We start from the raw sequence: 21332 nt of genomic DNA, 5'->3' as shown, positions 1-21332 counted from the left end.
TATTTTCCCATCTTTAAGATGGTATAAGGGTTTCTTTCACTTTCCTTCTACCCTGGAATCTTGATATGCTCAGGTCAGTGTGAGGACTCCAGAGAAAAGAAGGTTCACTACCTGTTTCTCCCAGGTAGTTGATTATGAATCATCTGTGAAGCAATGCAGTCTATGCTGTGTCAACCTGGATAAGCAAAATGTCAGCAGGTCCCCATGCATGTCTTAGCCATAGCTGTTTCTTTCAGGAGTCAGGAAACAAAGTCTACACACAGACACATATATAACCTTTCCTCCTCCTCTAATGTCTAGGGAATAAGGAATAAAGAAGCAAGGGACAGGGAATGAAAGGGACAGGCACTAGTTCTGCCAGGCAGCTTTTTCCTCTGGGGTGAGGAAACAACTAGCTATCACTGTGACCTCTCTCAGTGAGATAAGCACCATGTACTCCTGGAATCCTGAAAATAAAAGGGATTGTCTTCTGTGAAATTTGGCAGGGGCAAAGTGGTATTAAATAAAATGCTGAATTAGTCTTGTTTCTGAATAATGAAAAAATGAAAAATACTTCAGTGACACATAGTTCCTTATCACCTTTTCCCATAATTTGGGTAGAAACAGGACAGATATTTAGCAATCTGATTATATAAGAATGTGTGTTATCTTTGAGCATCAATCAGGAAACATCCTGATTACAAATGGGAGCTGATGTTGGAAGAAAATCCCAAATAGATAGTGGGATTCTGAGACAAGTTTTGTTGTCCTCTTCTGGGGCCCTAGAGGATGTGAGGAAGGTTTGTAGATGAAAAGAAGTTCACTAGGGCCAACTTAAGCCTAGAAAACACTTCAGAAAGTTAAATATAATAAAGTTTGTTCTGGAATTAATTTTTGTTATAACTGATTATAATTATCTTGGTTGTTATATTATTTCCAAATCAATACCCTCAATTTTTAATTCAGGAATGAATTCTAGGCAATATTTGAAGTACGGAGAAACAGGATTAAGAAGAAAAAAAAGGGACCAGTGAAAGCAAAATTAGGTACTAGTTTAGAGAGTGGCAATAGCATTAAAAAAAAAAAAAAAAAAAAAAAAAAAAAAAAAAAAAAAAAAAAAGGCAAGATAGACCAATCTGAGATCAGGAGGAGCAAGCAGTCCCAGGGACCAAGGGGTGCTAGATATCTCAAGCCAAGAGATTAAAAATCAAATGAGATTTGAAAATAATGAAATATTAAAGCCTTGGCAAGTTCAAAGAGGAACATGAGTCCTGGGGGAGCTGAGGAAAACCAGGCCTGAAGATCCAGGGAAGGATCCCTGAGGCTGCCTTTTTCCACTGCCTGCCTCTTCATGCCACTGAAGGATGAGATGAAGGAGTAGCTAAGGCTGATGCAGCTCAAGAAGGGGCTAGCACCTGCCTAAGCTCAAACCCTTCCCAGGATGAGGTAGAAGAGTAAAAGAAGAAAAAAAAAGTTGGAGAAACACTTGGAGAAGAGAAACCAGGAACTTAAGAGAAGACATGAGAAACTAAGTGGGAATCTTTAGCCTGGCAGAAGAGAAGTTCACAGCAGGAGCTGTGCATTCCAAAGGGTGGGTCAGGAAGGGAAAGGCTACAGCTTATTCTTGACCAAGAAAGCTTCTGAGATATAACTCAAGAGCTTCAGGGCCTCATCTTGGTATATGACCTTCCATTCCTCAATAATATACGCCAACTCCCTCCCCTCACTGGGGGGATGGATACAATTATGCCCTTTTCATAGGAACAATCAACTGAATGTAGTTCCAAAAGAGTGGGCCTATTCCCCTGGATGAGAGCTCCTCATTCACACAAGTCCTCCTTAGCAAGGACCCTTCAGCTGAGGCACAGGTTGAAGCTTCCCTGTTAGCTAGCCCCATTCCCCTGTCTGAAGAGAGCAGGCAACAATAAGAACAAAGGTTCTGTGGCTCCCTACCTGTCCCCAAGAGCTGCTGCCCAGGAGGTAAAGAGGCTCTCCTGCCAGGCCCAGGGGGAATGGGTGACTGCAAAGGCCTCCCTGTCCCTGGCAGGAAGCCGTCCTGTCACAAGCTAAAGTAGTCGGGCATATTTGGGCCATAGACATCGGTGGTCCACAGCACATCAGCCCGACCTGCTGCTATCAGCATCTGGTGCATCTCTCCCTGAACCTGAGCAAATTTCTCCTCATCGATATAGTCCTCCAAGAGGTTAGCAGACAGGGGCACCCCAGGCAGGTCCTTGTAGCAGTCCACAGGAAACGGGTACACTACCAGCTGGAGGTCAGGCATGACCTCGGAGCGCGACAATAAGGCCTTTAGCCCAATGCTGGAAAGGGGATTGTCATAGAGACCAAGATACCGCAGGCGGGTGCAGCGGGACAGAAGGGGCAGGGTGCTGATGAGGTGAACGTCCATAAGCTGGCACTCTGTCACCTTCAGACACAGCAAGGAGGCCGAGGCCTCCCCCAAGAGTGCCTGGAAGGGGGGCAAGAGGTCACCTGACAGGTTGTTGCCACTGAGGTCTAGTTTCTTGAGGTGGGGAGCATGGGGACTCTGGGACAAGTAGCTCAAGTCCACAGGGAGCAGATAGCAGACGGGAAGTTCCAGGCTTTCCAAGGGACACTGTAGGCCACTGCAAAGAGACACACAGAAATGCTATTATTTTCCAGGAAAAATGGGATAAACACAAGGAAACTGGGCTAGTGCTCCATCTTCCTGGAGCTTGTTCTTCAGTGCCAGCTGGCCAAGCGATACTTTATTCCTGGCTGAAAGGGGCAAGTTTTGTCCAAGGTCCATGGTGAGGAAAAGCACATACAGGAGAGAAGTTGCAAAACTTTAAGACAGGGAACAGAACCATGGAACATGCCATTTTGTCTCTGCATAATGACAGAAACACTCACTCTCCTAGTCTCTTCATTGTTTAGAGTTTTCCTCACATTGGTTCTAAGAGGAAGCTAGAATATCAACTATCACCCCCTTTCCACTTTCCCCAGGTTAACTCAATTATCCAAAGTTGAACAGCAGAACAGCAGAAATTCTAGGGCAAGGATTTGAGAACAGGTCTTCTATAGTTCTTTTACTCTTAACAGGTTCATAAAAGCAAAAGAAATTTAGATTTAAACAAAGAAAAGGAAGGGGATCTTCAGACAAATATTTGAGAGTATATTTCTCTCAAGCTGAACAGTTCCTGTTTGTGAGCTTCATTCAGAGCTCCCTTTCACCATAAGCTTCTTTTCACTAAGGATCCTGACCAGTTACTGGGAGCAAGGGTAGGTAAATGAATAAGAGACTCACTCACCTGAGCAGCTGTCGCAGCTGGCCAGAAAGCCAAGAGGTGCCCAGATTAAGCTCCTTGAGGCGTTTCAGCTTGCTCATCTCTGAAGCCAGGAAGCTAAAGGTGCCTTCCAACATGGCCCAGAGTCGCCACACATCCATGTTGCTGTACTGAAGTTTCAAGCTCAGCAGATTAGTAAACTTCATAATGGAAGCTACGATCTCCCACACACCCCCTGCTTCTAAAGTAAAGAAGGACAGGTCTAACCGGCGTAAGCTGGAATGGTCTAACAGCCCCAGGAGATCCACAGTGATGTCTGGTGGGAGGTCTTCAGCTCGGAAATCCCTGCAGCACAAGCGCAGGGGGCTGACAGCATTATTTTGCAGGGCCTGCTTCAGAAAGCCACTGGAAGAAGGGGTTACCCAGAGATCTACACGCACTTCCACAGGGAGAAGTGTGCATGGCAAGTCCTCAACCTTCCTGCACTTGTTGGGGCTTTCGTTTGGCTGCTCGACTTTGTCCAAGAGGTGGCAAATGCCTGTTTGGGCCATGGTCATGGTACGGGCCCACATTTTCATAGTTTTTAGGTCTTCCTCATAGCCATAATCCAGAAGTCCAGTCATGTCTAATAGCTGCAGTGGATGTCTCCTAAGAAATGGACAGAGAAGGTGAGATCCTGTGCCAGAATATACCCCAAATACTGCTAATTGCATTCCAATTTAGCCAGCATATTCTGGAAATAACCAAATTTAAGAACTAAATGAGACTATGATAAAATAGAGGAGAAAAAGGGAGTGAAAAGCGTAAAATACAATCACAGAATGCCACAATTCTGAGGGATCTCCTAAGAAGTCAATCCAATTTATGCCTAAAGTATCTTCTCTATAATATATTCAAAAAGTGTTTTTCCAGCTTTTGTTCAAAGATTATCAGTGGGGCCTAGAATCACCAAATCAAACTTATTAATAAAAAATTTGGTTGGAAAATAGAACAGAAGATATACGTCAAGACCAGAAACATGTGAATCCGTAACAGTGCCAAGTGTTTGACAAAAACTAAGACATTCAACTATTGTATTAAGGACAAAAGTTCCAGTGAAAGAGCAGCCGCCAGTCTAGTTTTGGACAGGTAATGATCAATCAAGTAGCCTAGCAATCAAGCTAAAATCTGTTTCTCTGCAACTAATATCCACTGTTCCATTGTTCCTGATCAAACCTAGATCAAGTCTCATTCATCTTTCCCTCAACAGCCCCTCTTAAATATTTAGGATTCTCAGCAAGTTTCATGAGGAATGGCAATCTAACCCTCTCCCATCATCCTGCCTGTACTCTGACAAACTCCAGAGCCAATGTCCTTAGTTAGGATGTAAACAAAATGGAAGTCTGACCAGAGTAGACATTTTGCTGTTAATGCTGCCCCTTTCTTTCATTTCACAGGGAGAATATCAAGCTGTTCCATCAATACAGGCCATAATAATGGGTCACAACCTTTGGCTACCACAGCACCTGAGTTATAGTCTGGGCTAGTGATATCTTTAGATATCATTAGACTGGCTCTAGGGTCATAATTTAGCCTAAAAATAGCTGTGGGGACCTACTTCTCAATGATTATTCTCTTAGTAGGCACTTCCTAATAAATCCCAGGCAGCTCTTGAAGGAATGAATTTTCAACCTCCTTGCTAGAGGCCCATAGATCATAACAGTCTAACAAAAAATCTAAGCAGCCTCTTTTTCCTAACTTGGAACATTTGCTACTTTAGGAAATGTGCTTAACTATGTCCTTTAACAAGGTCCTGGCCCTGATCTCTAAAGAGCAGGCACTCAATAAATGGTGTTGTCAGGACTCTCCCCTTCTGCTGTTGTTTCTAAGATACTATGGGTTCTGAAAAGATTCTCTCTTGTGAGCTGAGGTCCTGACTGCCTCTCCAGCTATTATCAACTTCTTACCTCAGGTGAACAGCAATTAGGCATTTACCTATAGAGCGACTGCTGGGTTCCATTATCTGTTGCTTCTTCCAGCCGAGCCTTGACTCCCATGATCATTGCCTGTACCAGCTCCTCTGCAGGCCGGTCTTGAAGCAGGGCACGGGGGCAATTTGGACACTCCTGGAGAAGGGCCCGAAGACAGTGTGGCCAGTCCTGCCTCAGAGCCCTGCGGCAGTGTGGCCGATCCTGCAATAATTGCTTGAAACTGAGGATGGGGTAGGGCCACGTATGCACCAAAGCCTGGAGCAAGAGTGTCTTCCCATGCATGAAGGCTGCCTTGAATAGGACTGGGTATAGGTCCTGTGGCAGAAGCTCCAAGGCCTGGCATGCAGATTCCTCATCTTTGATCACCTGCTGGGCACACAGGAACACCAGCGGACGCATAGCTGAATATGGTGGGCAGCTGCCACCTATCACACAGGACAGGTAGTACCTGCCAGGAAGAAAATCATTTTACATTGAGAATGGTTATTTGGGAATCAAACAAAGAGTTGGGCCTGAAAGCTCCATGGCCTCTTCTTCACCCAACTGCCATACCTTGGGTCCCACGTGACTATAACATTCAGCACCTAATTTCATCACACACTTTTCCTTGTTTTTCTAGTAATTATCAAAATCCAAATCAAATTTGTTACATATTGGGCCATGCCCTACCCTCACCATTCCCACCCTAAAAGATTCTTGTTTAGTAGTTGACCTACATTTGAACTGCTACAACTTCCTGCCATTACTGAAGCTTATACTTTCAGGATCTTTATATGCCAGGAACGACTAGACTGGGTGCTTTTTCAGATACTTTCCAACACTAAAATTCTCGGGCACAAAGGCTTGAATGGGATGATGGGATGAAAGACTTTCGAGTCATGGCCACCACAGTTGTCCTCGGAAGCAAGAGGAGGTTCAAGGGCTAGGGCACTATGGGACACAACCAAAGTCAATGATAAGAAATGAGGTATATCATGGAGCAGATTGGGTTCTGATCCCAGCTCCATCAATTGTAAATTATGTGATTTTAAGTCCCATGACCTCACTAGGTCTCAATTTCCTTATTTTAAATGGTCAGATCTGCACTTTGGGAAGATTATTTGGGCAGTCCTGAGGAGGGTAAGAAATGTATAAAGCATAGAGACCAGATAGAAAGCTAGTAATAGAGAGAAATGATGGTTTCAAACAGTGATGAAGTGAGAAAAGGAACATAATAATTATCTACATTGTGGAGTTAGAATAGCTAGAACTTGGAAATTGATTTGATATAGTAAATGACAATATTATAATGATTATAATCCAAGCTTAGGTACCACCACTGAGTTTTAGGGGGAAAATGATCAATTTCATTCTGATTATGTCAAAGTTTGACATTTTAGGGAGCATCAAGACACCAAGAAGAATGTGGTAATGTGCTAATAATGTGACATGAGTAGGGCAGACTGTGAGGACAGGTAAGAGTCATCTGCATACAAGTGATCTTTGAAGCTATTTAGAATAGTGCAAACCTCATCTCATTGACAAGAAATTTTAAGTGAGTCATGATCAGCAGAGCATTAAGATTAACATCTACCTTTTTTCCCAAAGTAATGACAATGTTTTAACTTTTCCAGAAACTACTGATAAGGTGTCACTTTGTTAGAACTGAGCTGGAATGCTACCCCTGAAGCTCAAGTGGATGCACCTCAGCATTGTGAAGGGAAAGGCAATCAAAAGCCATGGGCTGGGTGAGAAAAGGAGAGAAAGGTAGCAAGGAATGAAGGAAGAAAGGAAGGAAGGAAACTGGAAACAGCAGTACAAAGCATGGACAGGGTAAGACCTCAGAGAGAAGTAGTAAAGGCAGAATGAGTAAAAAGAGGCTGCCGAAAGAGGGAGACTAAAGACAGAGGAAAAGCACTGGACTAGCAAGAGACATGAATACCAAGGTTCAAATCACACTTCTTAGTTGGGTGATCTTGGATCAAAAGCCCCTTTCCTTCTACAATGCTCCATTTTTACATCTACAAAACAGAATTGAACAAGATGGAATACCTAGCATTCCTTCTAGATGACATTTTAGGACCACAACCAAATCAAAGAGTAGTTAATGATTCAACATCATCTTAGAGCATGGTGGGGGGTGGGGGTGGTAGGAACCTTTTTTGTGTGTGTGTCAAGGGTTATTGAACATCATTTGAGGATCATACAAAATTATCGTGTTATAAAACTCAAGCAGGGGGAGGTTATTGTACCTGGCTTTCAGCTCATCACCACCTTAGCAAATCATTTCACCTTATGGTCAGATGTTCCCCACTCCTGTCTTAGAAATTGCTAGTAGAGAACACCAAGGATGTATCCTTAGCCCTGGGCTATGTAATATTTTTTATCAATGTTATAATGAGACATCTTGCACAGTGGGCAGAAGGTATTTTTGAACCTAGGTCTTCCTAAACTCTACTTCAACACATTAGCTTTGTGACCTGAGGCAAGTCAGTTAACGTCTCAGCAACCCAAAATACTCACCTTCTAAGACTGGAAACTATAGATAAATTACCAATCTGCATTAGTGGATAGAGTTTCCATTCTGGGATTCCCCTCCACCCCTCCTCACTCTCTCACACACAGAGCCTTAGACAATGATTTTAATAAACTGACATACTTATCAAATTTATAAATCATAAGAGACAACATATATGTAAGTCAAGATCCAAAATGATTTCAATAGGTTAGAACACTGAGTCAAAATTAAATTGAAATTTAATGAGAATGAATTAGAGAAAGTAGCAGATAAGAGTACTAGAGCCTGAGTCCAGAAAGACCTGGGGTTCAATTCCTTCCTCTGACACTTACCAGCTGTGTGACCATGGACAAGTCAATTAACCTCTCTGAGCCTCAGTTTCCTCGTCTGCAAAATAGAGATAATACCTGTAGTACCTACCTTACAAGGTTTTGTTGTGAGGCACAAATAAATGTCTTTTGAAACCTTAAAGAGCTATAAAATGTCAGTCATTATTACAAATTTAGGCCTATAATTTTAAAAAATCAATTTAAACAAAAGATAAACTAGACAGCAATTTATGTTAATAATCTCAATATAAGACTAAAAATGTGATTGTAATTTTAAAAAGCTAATTTAATTTCCCAATCAAATCAACAAGCATTTATTAAGGGCCTACTATGTGCTAAGGCTACTATCAAAACTGCAGAGGCAAGAACACTACTATACTCTACCTTGCTCAATCTTTGTACTGTTTCCTGTATTCTAGATTCTATAATTTCTGAAGGATATTGATGAACTGGACCCAATCCATAATTGTGTATTAGGATTACAAGGTGAGAACTCAGGTTGCCTAAACAATTCTCTAGCTCAGAATTCACACCTTTGGCTTGGGCCTTTAAAGGGAATTTACACCTTTGGAATTCTGAGGGAGAGTTTACATGTTTTTAAAGGAGTTAGAGGGAGCAAGTTCATTGGTTGAAGTATTTCTCACAAGCCCTGTTGAGTTCTCACTACAATCTCTGCGAGGATAAAAGAGGGCGGCATTGGGTCTGGAGAGTAGTCAAGTCTGGGACAGAGTTGGGATGGCAGGCTGGAAGGAGAAAGTCTGGCTGGGAGATTGAGTTGAGACGGCAGTCTCGAAGGATAACTTTACAATTGTGACCAGAATAAAGGAGGGTTTTTGAATCAGCCAAAGGACTAGAAAAAGGAAAGACTCAGGGGTAGGAAAAATAGCATCTTTAAGTATATGAAGTATGGTCACATGGAAGAATTAGGTTTGATTTTAAAAGATAAAACCAAGAACAATGGATGTTACAAAGAACTCTATTTTGGCTTGATATAAGAAAAAAAATTTTTAAATTATTTTCATCTGGAGAATGTTCCTTCAGAACATAATGTTCCTCCTCATCAGATGTTCTCAATCAAAGACTGAATAATGATAACATGCTGGAATAATATAGTTGGACTAGACCACTTCTCTGAGATTATGGGAAAATGTATGATTCTTTTCAAAGGAACAAGAGATTAAACTACAGACCAGTAATCTCGTGTACATAGGCTAAATTCTCACATGTATTATTAAAGTTTATGAGCTTCCAGAAAAGTTAAGAGAATGAGTTGTTTAAGCATATATTGATGTCAGCAAGGTATGTGATTAAAAAAAAAAAAGCTCATGTTTACATCAGTAAATGGAGATATAAAAGCAATCTAATGTCTAAAGGAAAGTCTCTAGTAGTCAGCCTCACGGATCTGTCCTTAAACTGGTTTTATTTCATACTTTTGGAAAATGAAGATGACAGGTTTACTATACTTTTTCCCTCGTCAGATGTTAGTTCTAGACACATTTTAGAAAGCACACTGACAACTTGGATCACATCTAGACCCTATCTCTTATCAGCTATGATGGTGACAGAGCCAGAAAAAAACCTTAAAAGATTAGCAAAAATGAAGATATTTGGCTTGGAGAAGATATTGTGAAATAGAGATCAAACTAGAAAAAACATGGGAAAAATAAAAGCATCAATATTTACAAGTTTTATCTCAAGAGTTAGACAAAAAAATCAGAGGTCATCTAGTCCAACCTGAGAAGGAATCTTCATCAGCTGTTTCTGGAATACACTCATCTAATGAGGTAGTACATAACACTTTTGGATAACTCAAATTGTAATTTTTTTTTATAAGCCCAAGTCTGCTTCTCAAACATTCATCCATTGCTCCTAGTTCAGCTAAGATAAAGCAAAAACAAAAATCTCTCCTTTACACATGACAATCAACATTTGAAGATAGCTGTCATATTACCAGAAATCTTTTATGCTTTTTCCTAATCCCTCCTCCTTCTGTGGAAGATTTATGGGGGAAAAATGGAAAACAAACAAGTTATAGCTAGATTACAATCTGACAGACTGAACATAACATGCAATGATTCAAACCTAAAAAGACCACATTAGCAGTTTTAATTACCAGGTCTAGTGTTCACTCACATTGAGTCTGAAGTCTACATGGCCTTTTGTCTAGTTATAACTCCCCTCTCCTATTGTATGGGCATTAGTATGATTTTCTTCAAGTCACTGATAAGAATGTTGAACATTCTTATGTTCAAGGATGTTCAATAAGGTAAAACCTCTAGTAGAGGAGAAACCCTTTCATTAACTACTTTACAGAATGTTTTTGAGCAAAGTGCTCTGTACCACATAATTATCATCACCATCTTCAAACTAATGATTAGAATTGTTCTAATTGGTGGAAAAAATTATTTTATGGCTAGTGAGCTAAGCTCTCACTAGAAATCTTCAAAGTCAAACAATGGAATCATGACTTGTATAAGGTTTGAATTAGATGACAATTCATGTCTTTTCTACTTCTATGAGGGTTATTCAACCTTCCAAATCATGAACAAATTTCCTTCTGTATCATCTCCAACAAATGGTTTACTTCTGAAAACAGTTAACAGAGGTTATACAAATTAATTCCATTTTTTGTACAGATTTAATTCCTACCATTTCTTTTTGTTTCCTACTAAGCTAATATCTGCATCTCTAACTTCAACCATTAGTAAAGTACTACCCTTTTAGAACAAAGCAATCTAAGTCTAATCATTATTCTTTGACTACCAACCTGCTGGCTACCTGAAGACCACCAATAAAACAACACCCCATTTCCCCTTCCTCCTCTTCTCTGTGCTAAATACTCCTTGACTGCTCAAGACATGGTTTAATTTCTTTTATGCCACAGTGACTCATCTGGATATGTTTCAGTTCATCACAAACCATCTGCTGTGGTACCAGGAACCAATCACAATAATAATCAGTACTAAGCTTCACAAAACTCACTACCCTTACTCTGAAAACGAAACATCTTGCCCATTTTATTACCATTTCCCTTCAATTGCCATGTACTCCCACCAACTCCCATACTTCAAAAGCCAAACTGTCTATATTTCTTGCTATTTTCTATACATGTCCTGAATTTTTCTATCCTTACAAGAGACCCACCTCTGTTGATACCCAGATTAAGGCCAAGGAATCAGGTACATTCTCAAATATCATAGTAATTAAATATTGTATGATGGTGTGAAAACTTGGCTCAAACACATTCATATAGGCATATCTATGAGCCAACAGAACTGATATATCCAGAATCCAGTAATATTGGTCTTGAAGCTAAATTTCTATTTGCAATGGATACACCCCAAAATTTTTATATACAGATGCACATAAATACACACACACACACACACACACACACACACACACACACACACACACACACACCACACCGAAGGCTTTTTATCTTAATGTGGGTTCCCGCAGACACCCTACAAACTACCTTAAAATTCTCACATAGTTTCACCAGATAATCCTATAGAAATTCTTAGAAAAAAGTAGAACAAGATTCATTTGCTATCCTGAGTATGAGTCAGCTGTTGTACTTCAAAATCTCTGATCTGATTTTTATGTAAATAATGCTGCTCAACTATCTATATACCTTCTTTTTGTGATTTCTAAACAATTCAGTTCTTTCATTGTATGTACCCTACTAGTTTTACTCCAAATCCAAAAAGAAACAAATATCAACAGGGCTGATATTTGATTTTTCCCTGAATGGACTGTATCTTTCTGAAAGTATTTATTAAATAAATGCCTATTATGTGCCGAATGCAGCGCTAAGCCCTGGGGACACAAACAGTAAAATAATGTGTCTGCTCTCAAGTAGCTGACATTCTATAGGAGTCAACATGTATACATCAAAACATATACAAAATAAAAAGTCATTTGGGAGAAAGGATTAGTAAGGCTTTATGTTTAAGACATTACTTCAGTTGTTGCAATTAGGGACAGTGGTCTTGGAAGCAGGAACACTCATTTTTAAGAGTCCAAATCCAACCTCCAACACCTACTGTGTGACTCAGTGCAAGTCACTTAAGCTGTCTACCTCAGTTCATTTGTGAAAATGAGTTGGTAAAATGCATTTCAGTCTCTTTGCCAAAAAACAAACAAACAAACAAACAAAACAAAACAAAAAAACCCAAAATAAGGTCATGAAGAGTTGGACACAACTAGATAACAAAAATTCTAAATGGCAGTGGTAAGGCAAGAGTGAATTCCAGGCATGGGGGAAATCTCAAGGTAAAGACAGCTTAAATAAGCTGGAATAATGTTTGGCTGGAGTAAGAAGTGAGTAAAGGAAAAATTGAGGCCAGACTGTGAAAGGCTTTGAATATAACAAGTAAGTTTATATTTAATTCTAGAGGTAACAGAATACTACTGGATTTAGAATAGAGCAGTATTTTAGGAGTATTACTTTGGCAATTGAGTGGAAGATGGATTGGGAAGGAAAGAGACTTGGGAAACCAATTTTAGAAGTGGCAATGAAGATCTTATTTAAGAGGATGGCCTTATAAGTGAAGAAAAAGGGACTGATTTAAGAGGTCAAGAGTGGTTTTGCACGGGTAGGGGCCAAGGTTCCAAAGATGTTCTCAACCAGAGAGGGTAGGAAGATGATTGCATCTCACCCTCCATGTAATAACCAATCATAGGGTTTCCAACCAATATAATCAGAGCTACTTTTATTCCCCCCTACAACACTCCTCAACTTTGCCTCCTCCCTATGAAATACAAACTCACCATTATCCCTTTTTCAAAGACCCTCTATAAAGTCCCCAGGTCAGTTTTAACCAAACAATCATACAAAAGCTACTCAGAAAATACAAACCACTGCCCAGTTATAACTCAATAATCATACAACATTAAGAGAATCCAAACCACTACTCTACACACATAGCTGTGATAAAAGACTCTTCATTTCTACACCCTTTACATTTCAGGTGACAGAATGAGTCATAACAAAAGAGCAGGCAGGTTGTGCCCTTTATCATGTATCTCATTAACATTACTTTCCCTCCAAACCTATTCCTTTTCCACATCCTTATAATTATCAGGTTACAATCTCAACATCATTTTTGGACTTTGTATCACCCTACATTTTCCAAAAAATGCCAAAATTTGTCATTTTTGTCTCCACATCTCCCACACATCTTTTTCTTTTTTCACATGGCCAACATCCCACCTCATGTCATCATTACCTTTCATCAATAATATTGCAATAGCCCAATTGCTCTCTATCTCAAGTCTCTTTCCCCTCAAATCCATCTTCCACAGTTGCCAAAGTATCTTTTCCATAGCAAAGATCTAACCATTTCTCTTTGCTACTCAAAGAACTCTACTGTCTACTGTATTTAGGATCAAACATTTTAGCTTTATTTCTTTAATTTTTTTTTAATGTTTCACAATATTCAGAATTAGAAGGTACAGCAGTACATGTATGGAAATTTGTAAATTAGCAATGTTTTTATCTTTAAGGACACTATATATTTTTTATCTTTGAGGACACTATAAGTTAAAATAGTATCGCAAGTAATTAATTGGCTACATGAGGTAACATTTAAGAATGAAGTATGACTCTGAGGAAGCTCTGAAGATTCATGGGGATCAATGCAATTAACACAATTTAATTTACAAATAAAAGCATCTCAAATACTTCATCCACACAGGAGTCCATTTTCATTTGGACTTTACAAAACACCACTACAATAAACATCTTTTGTTGAGTGTGTCTTCTTGGTTTTTTGTTTTGTTTAATATCAATGCTCAGGATCATTAAAGTTTTCCATGTTTGATATCTATAAAATAATCTTACATAATGTTAACATGAAGAGAAACCTTGGGTGAAAACTTTTAAGTCTGTATTTTGCTCTACTAAACCAAATGACTTTTAGTAATCAGCAACAGAATCTACATCTCAGCCAACAGTGAATGACAAGAAGTTTTAACTAGTCTACAAAAATCCTGCCTGTCCCTTTCTCATATTTTCATTAAAGACACCCTCCAACTGTATAAGTCACTCCCAAAGGTTTTACCTAGAGGTAAGTAGATACCCGAGTCCATAACTGCTATCTCCCTGGATACTTTTTTAGGTACTATTTTTTTTTTCTTTTGAACATTAAAACATGTTGAAAAATCAATTCTTGTCCCCTTCTGAGGTGGTCACCTCCAATACAAGTTTCATCTGTATATAAGCACCATTTCATCTTCCTAAGCACCATTTCTACGTTATCTGCTGTCAGCATTGGTGGGAACAGATTGCTATATAAACACTGGCAAATCCTTTCCACTTCACATGTCATCATCCTTCCAGTTTTATCTGTAGTTGCCCTCAGATTGATCTGGTTTAATTAGGTTTCACTCCAAGCTTTCAGCAGGCTTGTTTCCCAATCTAATACCTTTTCACTCTTGATTCTGCTTTGAATTTTCTTTCCTCTTCTATGATGTTTTATAAACAAGATGGGCCTCTGAACAAGTGTTGCCCTTGGCTGTCATAACTCCCAATTCACTGAGACTAAATAGATACTTGCTGGCTGAAGTAGTTTATGAGCTCTTCTAGCTGCCTGGTTGTAGCAGATGTTTTATATTTGTTAAACTTCTCTAAAAAAATCATCATAAGCAGAACAAAGCTTCTTTACTTTTATCCGTTTCCTGTAGCAAACTGTTTAAAGAAATTAAGTTGCTATAACTCGCATGTAGTCTTCTCTTCATTGGTTTTTCGTGTTGGTGCTTGTTGGCCTTTGCAGTAAAGTACTGATCTACCAAACAGGTGGCTGAATAAGTTAATTCCCAACCTTCAAGTGCAATGTTACCCTTTTCCCTTTTGTATGTCAAAAAATTTCACTGTAGCTGCATTGATAGAAGTAGTTTTGTTTTGGGTCTGGATCTGAGATTTCATTAGTGTGGGTACTGCTACTTTTCAGACTCCTTTTTCATTGATGCAAACTGCTTTATTTCTAACTTAATAGTCTTGGAGAACTGCTTAGGGTACTGAGAAGTTAAGTGATGTGCTCATGGTAACACAAGAGGCAAGACTTGAACCCAGGAGTTCCTGACTCCAAGTTCTGCTCTCTACTGACTACATAGCCTCTTCAGAGAAAATGACAGAAATGTAAATCCAGTTATATATTAAAATGAATTTTATTAGCCGGAACAGCATTTACATACATTTGAAAAATTATAGTATACATATACCAGACATTTAGTAAATCTACAAATCTGTTTAGTGGATCAACTCAATGAAACAAACCCTTCAAAATAATTCCAAAACCTCTATGGCCCTTGAGTGGAAACCATAGGTACTAAAGTCCTTTTTTTTTAGTGATGTTCAAGGTTTACTGTTTGGCATCTTTTGACTTTTCTTGAGGAGGGGAGGAAAAACCATTCATGATATGTAATACTTGAAAGCCTTACATCTTTGGCCTCTCATTTCTTAAGCCCAAATGAAAATTTACAACTTTTCCCACTATTTCTTCCTATGCCCACCTTCATACTGAAGTTACCCTAAATACATGTTGACTTGGTCTAGAAAATGTTATCAAGTTTTTCATATAATAAGTACATAAGCTGCAATTATCTTTGTAATGTTTACACTTACCATAGTGATGGTAATCCATGACCAAGTGTCCCATAAAATGCGGATTTAATTTTTGTTGCATGAGGGCATAATTCAACTCCCTTTAGCAAACACTTAAGTGTCTATAATGTATAAAAAATTAAGGATACAAAGACAAATAAAACATTCCCTCTCCTCAGAGTTTATATCCTAATGGATAACACTAAAAATACCACTAGCTTTTAGTACACTCTTGGACAACTTTCTATTTATCTCTTTAGTTTCTAGCTTAACTTAAAGCAAAAATGTCAATAGTGGTATAGTTCAGCTCCTCTGGTCATAGGAGACAACCTTTACATTGTCAAAAGGGTTAAAAAAAACCTCCAAATTTAAGAGTGTCAGCAGTTAAATTTAAATTTAACTTTTGTGTACTTTATCTTGTATCATGATTAGTTGTTTATATTTAATTCTCCTAGAGGACCACAGGAGTCCTTCAAGCCTAGAACAATCCTTTACACATAGTAGGCATTTAATAAAACATTTGTTGAATTTAATTAAACCAAAACTCTTAAAGTCTTTTTCACTTGGAACAACTAGTGAGTATTGGAAGTTTCATGGAAGGACAGGACATGTGTAGCTAGGGAATAGCATGAGCAAAGGCAATTAGGTAGAATGACACCTACTGTACTTCAGGAAGATGTGAAGAACCAGGTTACCGTCTTTTGATGAACTTAGGGGTAACAAGCATAAAGTTAAATTCTGATCTTGCTGAGGTGATGGTGACATGCTCCCTGTTTATATTACCTTGGTTGGAGGGAAAAGCATTGAAAAAGTTAAGTAACAAATATACATAATAAAACAAAACGTTTTGTTACAAACTCCCTGGCCCCATGTCCCCCCAGAGGGATGCAGGAAAGAAAATAAATGGTTATTAATTGAAAAAAATCTATTTCTCTCTAGAGAAATAGGGAAGAAGGGAGAAAGGTAAATACAGAAAGAAAGATTTTTTTTAAACTACCAAGTGCAAGCTTGACATATTATCAAGTGGTTTCCTGATTGAGCCTAGGAGAAATGAATGAATGAGCTTTATTCTGTAAGTTAAGAGTGAGTAGAAATATTGGTTTGGATATTTGCAGTAGAAAAACTTCAAATTGAACTGATTAGGCGGATCTATAAGTGAGCTAACACTATACTAGATGGACATATCTGTGATATAGTAGAGTGGATTTGGGAGTAAGGAAAGACCTGGGTTTTAAACTTCATCTCAGATACTTATTACACTATTTACTAAGTGATTCTTGTTGAAACTTAGGATGGATTCTGAAAAGGGTGGTTTGTAAATACTAAAAGAAGTAGTGATCACCAAGACTAAGTATAGGTTGGCCCAGAAAAGATTATGTCAAATTAATATTATATATACATATATATATACATATATATATATATATGTATATATACTTTTCAACTTAATAGATGAAATGTCATAGAAAAGTACACATGGATTTCATCAATGCTCCTCAAGATGATCCGGTGGTCAAGAAAAGTGTTAATGAATTGAGAACTGGTATCTAATCCTAAAAAATAGTGGTAGTTGACTGGGATATAGTAATATGAAGATGATCTCACAAAATACCTCAATGATCTTATCTTATCTCATCTCTGGGTAATTCAACATCTTTAAAAACAATAGTGCCTAGCAAATAAATGTTAAATGGATGTTGGAATTAAAAATTACTTGGATGATAGCATTATTAACATACTTTTCTAACTTGCATTGGGTATCAGAAAGTTAGGATGAATAGGTACCATTTAAGGTAACATTATTAGGCTATACAAAGAAAAGAAGAGACTAGAACAATAAGTCAAACTCAAAAAGGTAATCTGGAGGAATACCAAGTAACTTTTACTTGAATTAAAAAAAAAAATCAATACATAACTACAGTTTGAGAGACAAATGGCTACATAATATTTGCTATATGAAAAAGGCCTGAGGATGATCGTGGACTGAAAGTTCAATGAATCAAAATGTGATGATGGCCAAAAGAACAATCACCACCTTTTCTAGTGCAAGCTTGACATATTATCAAGTGGTTTCCTGATTGAGCCTAGGAGAAATGAATGAATGAGCTTTATTCTGTAAGTTAAGAGTGAGTAGAAATATTGGTTTGGATATTTGCAGTAGAAAAACTTCAAATTGAACTGATTAGGCGGATCTATAAGTGAGCTAACACTATACTAGATGGACATATCTGTGATATAGTAGAGTGGATTTGGGAGTAAGGAAAGACCTGGGTTTTAAACTTCACCTCAGATACTTATTACACTATTTACTAAGTGATTCTTGTTGAAACTTAGGATGGATTCTGAAAAGGGTGGTTTGTAAATACTAAAAGAAGTGGTGATCACCAAGACTAAGTAAGAGAAGTATAAGCAAAGTGCTTAAAAAAATAAAAAATAAATAAAATAACAATCTCAATGTAATTTTCACTGGCCAAACTGCATTTGAAATATCTTCTTCAACTCAGCTACATTTAAGAAGACATGGAGACACCAGAAGTCAGACCAATATAAAAGGATCAGGTGACATAACAGAGGCATTTCAGTAGAACACCTTGAGGGAAAGGAGAAAGGAATAAATAGTGGTCTTCACTTATTTAAAAGTCTATCATGTGAAAGAAGCATTGAATTTATTTCATCCCAGGCACAAAATTAGGAAAAATGGGTAGAAGTAAAAGCAGATTTTGCAAAACTTACATAGAGGTATTTAGCTATGGAATGGGCTACTTCAGGAGATCTATCTCAAGAAAAGATTTTTTAAGTGGCCAGTTATTGTTGGACTATATATCCTGAGTTCCCAAACCAAGTTTTGATGATTATTACAGAACACTCATACATGAATGGTACCAATACCAATAATCTTTTTCCATCCTTTCATTATCGTGAAGCACTTTAAGAGAGTTATTTCTCGAGGTTTGATTTTCAGCCCCCTATATCTTCTTTCTCAAGAATCCCATTCACTGCTGTTCATTCAACTATCAGCTTTATACCAATGGGTCTAAAATCTATCTCCACTTCTGATCTCTCTTCCAAGTTCTACCCTTATATTTCCAACTACTTCTAGAATGAGAGCCTACTACTTAAAGAGCACTGTGCTAGGTATTGGAAGAGATTCAAAAGTCAAATAAAACATCTAACCAGTAGCCTCAAATAATTTTAATATATTCTTCAAACTGGTACCATGCTAAGCTTTAGGGTGATCCTATCTTACCTTATAAATCTTTTCTCATCTTACTTCTCTCCCCCCCTTCCCCCAAGTGTATCTATTAGCTGACCTGGTTTCCGTTACATAATGTTAAGGTGTCCCAGAATATCAAAGTGCCCAAATGCCAAGCCAGAGAAACAAAGTTTAGTCTTTAGACACGAATGACAGCTCTTTGGCCTCAAGGGCAAATGAACAATAGGTTATAAAGAGAAAAAAAATTGCTCTATGAAACACCCAGTTGCTTTCACCTGACCACCCCTAAGCTATCTCCAGGCCAGAAGATATACTGGCAATATGATATAGAAAAAACATGGAGAGTCAGGAGATAACCTGTTTTCAAAAATCTGGCCTAAGTCACTTCACTTTTTTTTTCCCTATAAAATAAGGATACTACTACTTTGTGGCACCTTCCTCAGAAGATTGGGGGGGAAGGGTTGTAATGAATTTTGAAAAACTCAAACAACTATGGGAATACATCATTTTTGGCAATAGTTCTTAACACTATATGCATTTTGAGGTTAGATAATATTAAAACAAATTCAAATATTAGTGATAACTCATACTACCTCATTCAATATGTTAAGGAAAGCGTGTAAAATATGAATTTATAATTGTAATTAAAGCATATAAGATATGCCTTATAATTATAATATGCTTTAATAAAATATATAAAAGTGATTCTTTTTTAATCACCACAGTAAACATATTTTTGGTTAAGGAATACTTTTGGGGCCAAAATATAAGATATTATCCTTATTTTACTCTTTCTGGCCAAAAGCTGCTTTGAAGCTTCCTCTTTCCCCACACATCTCCTACTAGGGGTCACTCTTACTCTTTCAGCTTCAGTATCCTTCACAGATATCCCCCTCCCACCAGAGGCCTTTTTGCCCCTCCTCCTCACTGCCCCCTCCTCTTTATGCCCCCTCCCATCAGAGGCCTTTCTACCCCGCCTCCTCATATAACCCCTCCCACCCGAGTCTTTCTGCCCCTCCTCTTCATATCCCCCTCCCAACTGGTCTTCTGCCCCTCCTCCATACATCCCCTCCCACCACAGGCTTTCCTGCCCCGCCCCCTCCCACCAAAGGTCCTTCTGCTCCTCCCCTTTGTGCGCCCCCACCCAACACCAGAAGCCGTTCTTGCCCTCCTTCCAACACTCCCTCCCCTCACCAGAGGCTTTCCTACCCCTCCCCCCGGAATCTACCCCGCCGAGGGGTCGGCGGCGGCTCCTCCTCCCCCCAGCTGGGCCTCCTCAAGCAGGCCTCGGCATCCCGCTTCCCCCGCCTTCCCCCCTCCGGGGCGGGCAGGCCCGAGGTTCTGGGAGCCCTAGGCCTCAGGCTTTGGAGACCCCCGCCCCGCCCTGGACCCAACAGCCCTCACCTAGCCCTCGGCCTGATCTTCGCTCTTCTCCCCGTCGACGCCGTCTTGGCCGCCGTGGTAGTAGCCGCCAACGCAGCTCTCGCCCTCACCACCTTGGCTGCCGCCGCTGCCCAGCAAGCGGGAGAACGCCCGCCCCGATTCTCCGCCGCGCCACAGAGAGCGAGGGACCACCCGCCCCGAGCTCCCGCCGCAGGCCGGCGACAGGCGCCCGCCCTGAGCTCTCCGCTACAGGCCAGCGAACGAACACGGGCCCGAACTCTTCTCCGCCGCCGCCGCCGCCACTGCTGCCCCCAAAGCCTGCACCCACCGAGCTCCCGCACCGCCGCCGCAACCAGCCGCTCCCACCGCCGCCTCCCCGCGCTCTGAGGGCGCGGCTGTCACTGGCGTCACAATGAGTCCTGCCCCGCCCCTCGCCCGGAGGCGCGAGCAGGAGAGGCTGCGCGGTCCCCATTGGCTGCTCGTCGAAAGCTCCCCCGGGGATTGGCTGGCTCCGTTCCTCCTCTCTGGTTTCTTCCCTCCCTCCTCCTAGGCTCCAGGCGTTTGAGGGGGATTCGGGGCAGCGCTGACTCTCCGCCTCCGGCTTCTCCTGCCAGAAAGCGGGGCCGGGGGGCTGGAATGGAGTTTCTGGACCCTGGAACTTGCCCCCCCACACCCGGCCTGGCCGCCCTTCCCCCATCATCCTGGGTCAGTTACCCTCCCGCTTTCGGAGGGCTAGTAGCTGAGCGCTACAAAGTTGCAGAAGGGGCTGCCCTCCTCACGGACCCTCCGGTCTGAAAAGACCGAGAGAAGTTCAGAAGGTGTTTCTGGCTGACCTTACACCTTGCCTTTAACCCTTCCGGGCCCCAAGCAGTCCCTAAAACTTGACGCTCGGTCTCCGCCGGAATGCGGTCTGTGCACTCTCGGAAACCCGGGCGAGGACGAATCTACGAAAGCGAGAGATCTGCGTTCTCTGTAAGCTCGGGACGGCCGCCGGTCTCCGGGGAGCGCGTCCTGAAGCCCCGGCCTGCCGCAGATGCTTAAATCCGACCGCATTCCGGCCCTCAGCGACTCTTCTTTCTTCG

The 21332-nt window shown here is 40.3% G+C and overlaps 1 protein-coding gene across 3 annotated transcripts; it reads right to left on the bottom strand.

Annotated features, from left to right (window-relative positions):
* Nucleotides 1–1064: 1064 nt before the first annotated feature.
* On the bottom strand, nucleotides 1065–20635 carry LOC141539970 (leucine-rich repeat-containing protein 14-like). 3 transcript variants are annotated; one of them, XM_074263473.1, is made up of 6 exons: nucleotides 20272–20408; nucleotides 16316–16436; nucleotides 8048–8102; nucleotides 5223–5666; nucleotides 3273–3896; nucleotides 1890–2606 (listed from the first exon to the last, which is right to left on the bottom strand). In XM_074263473.1, the coding sequence occupies exons 4-6, from the start codon at nucleotides 5615–5617 to the stop codon at nucleotides 2039–2041; spliced, it is 1587 nt and encodes a 528-aa protein (XP_074119574.1). In that variant the 5' UTR covers nucleotides 5618–5666; nucleotides 8048–8102; nucleotides 16316–16436; nucleotides 20272–20408; the 3' UTR covers nucleotides 1890–2038. The 3 variants fall into 3 exon arrangements, with proteins under 3 accessions (XP_074119589.1, XP_074119574.1, XP_074119581.1); XM_074263480.1 differs by lacking the exon at nucleotides 8048–8102 and having other exon boundaries at nucleotides 20272–20635; XM_074263488.1 differs by lacking the exons at nucleotides 8048–8102; nucleotides 16316–16436 and having other exon boundaries at nucleotides 1065–2606; nucleotides 20272–20617.
* Between the last annotated feature and the right edge of the window lie 697 nt (nucleotides 20636–21332).

This window comes from Sminthopsis crassicaudata, chromosome 1 (assembly GCF_048593235.1).
Source record: "Sminthopsis crassicaudata isolate SCR6 chromosome 1, ASM4859323v1, whole genome shotgun sequence".
Taxonomy (NCBI): Eukaryota; Metazoa; Chordata; class Mammalia; order Dasyuromorphia; family Dasyuridae; genus Sminthopsis; species Sminthopsis crassicaudata.
The sequence above is the reverse complement of the archived record's forward strand: the minus strand, read 5'-3'. Positions and strand labels throughout refer to the sequence as shown.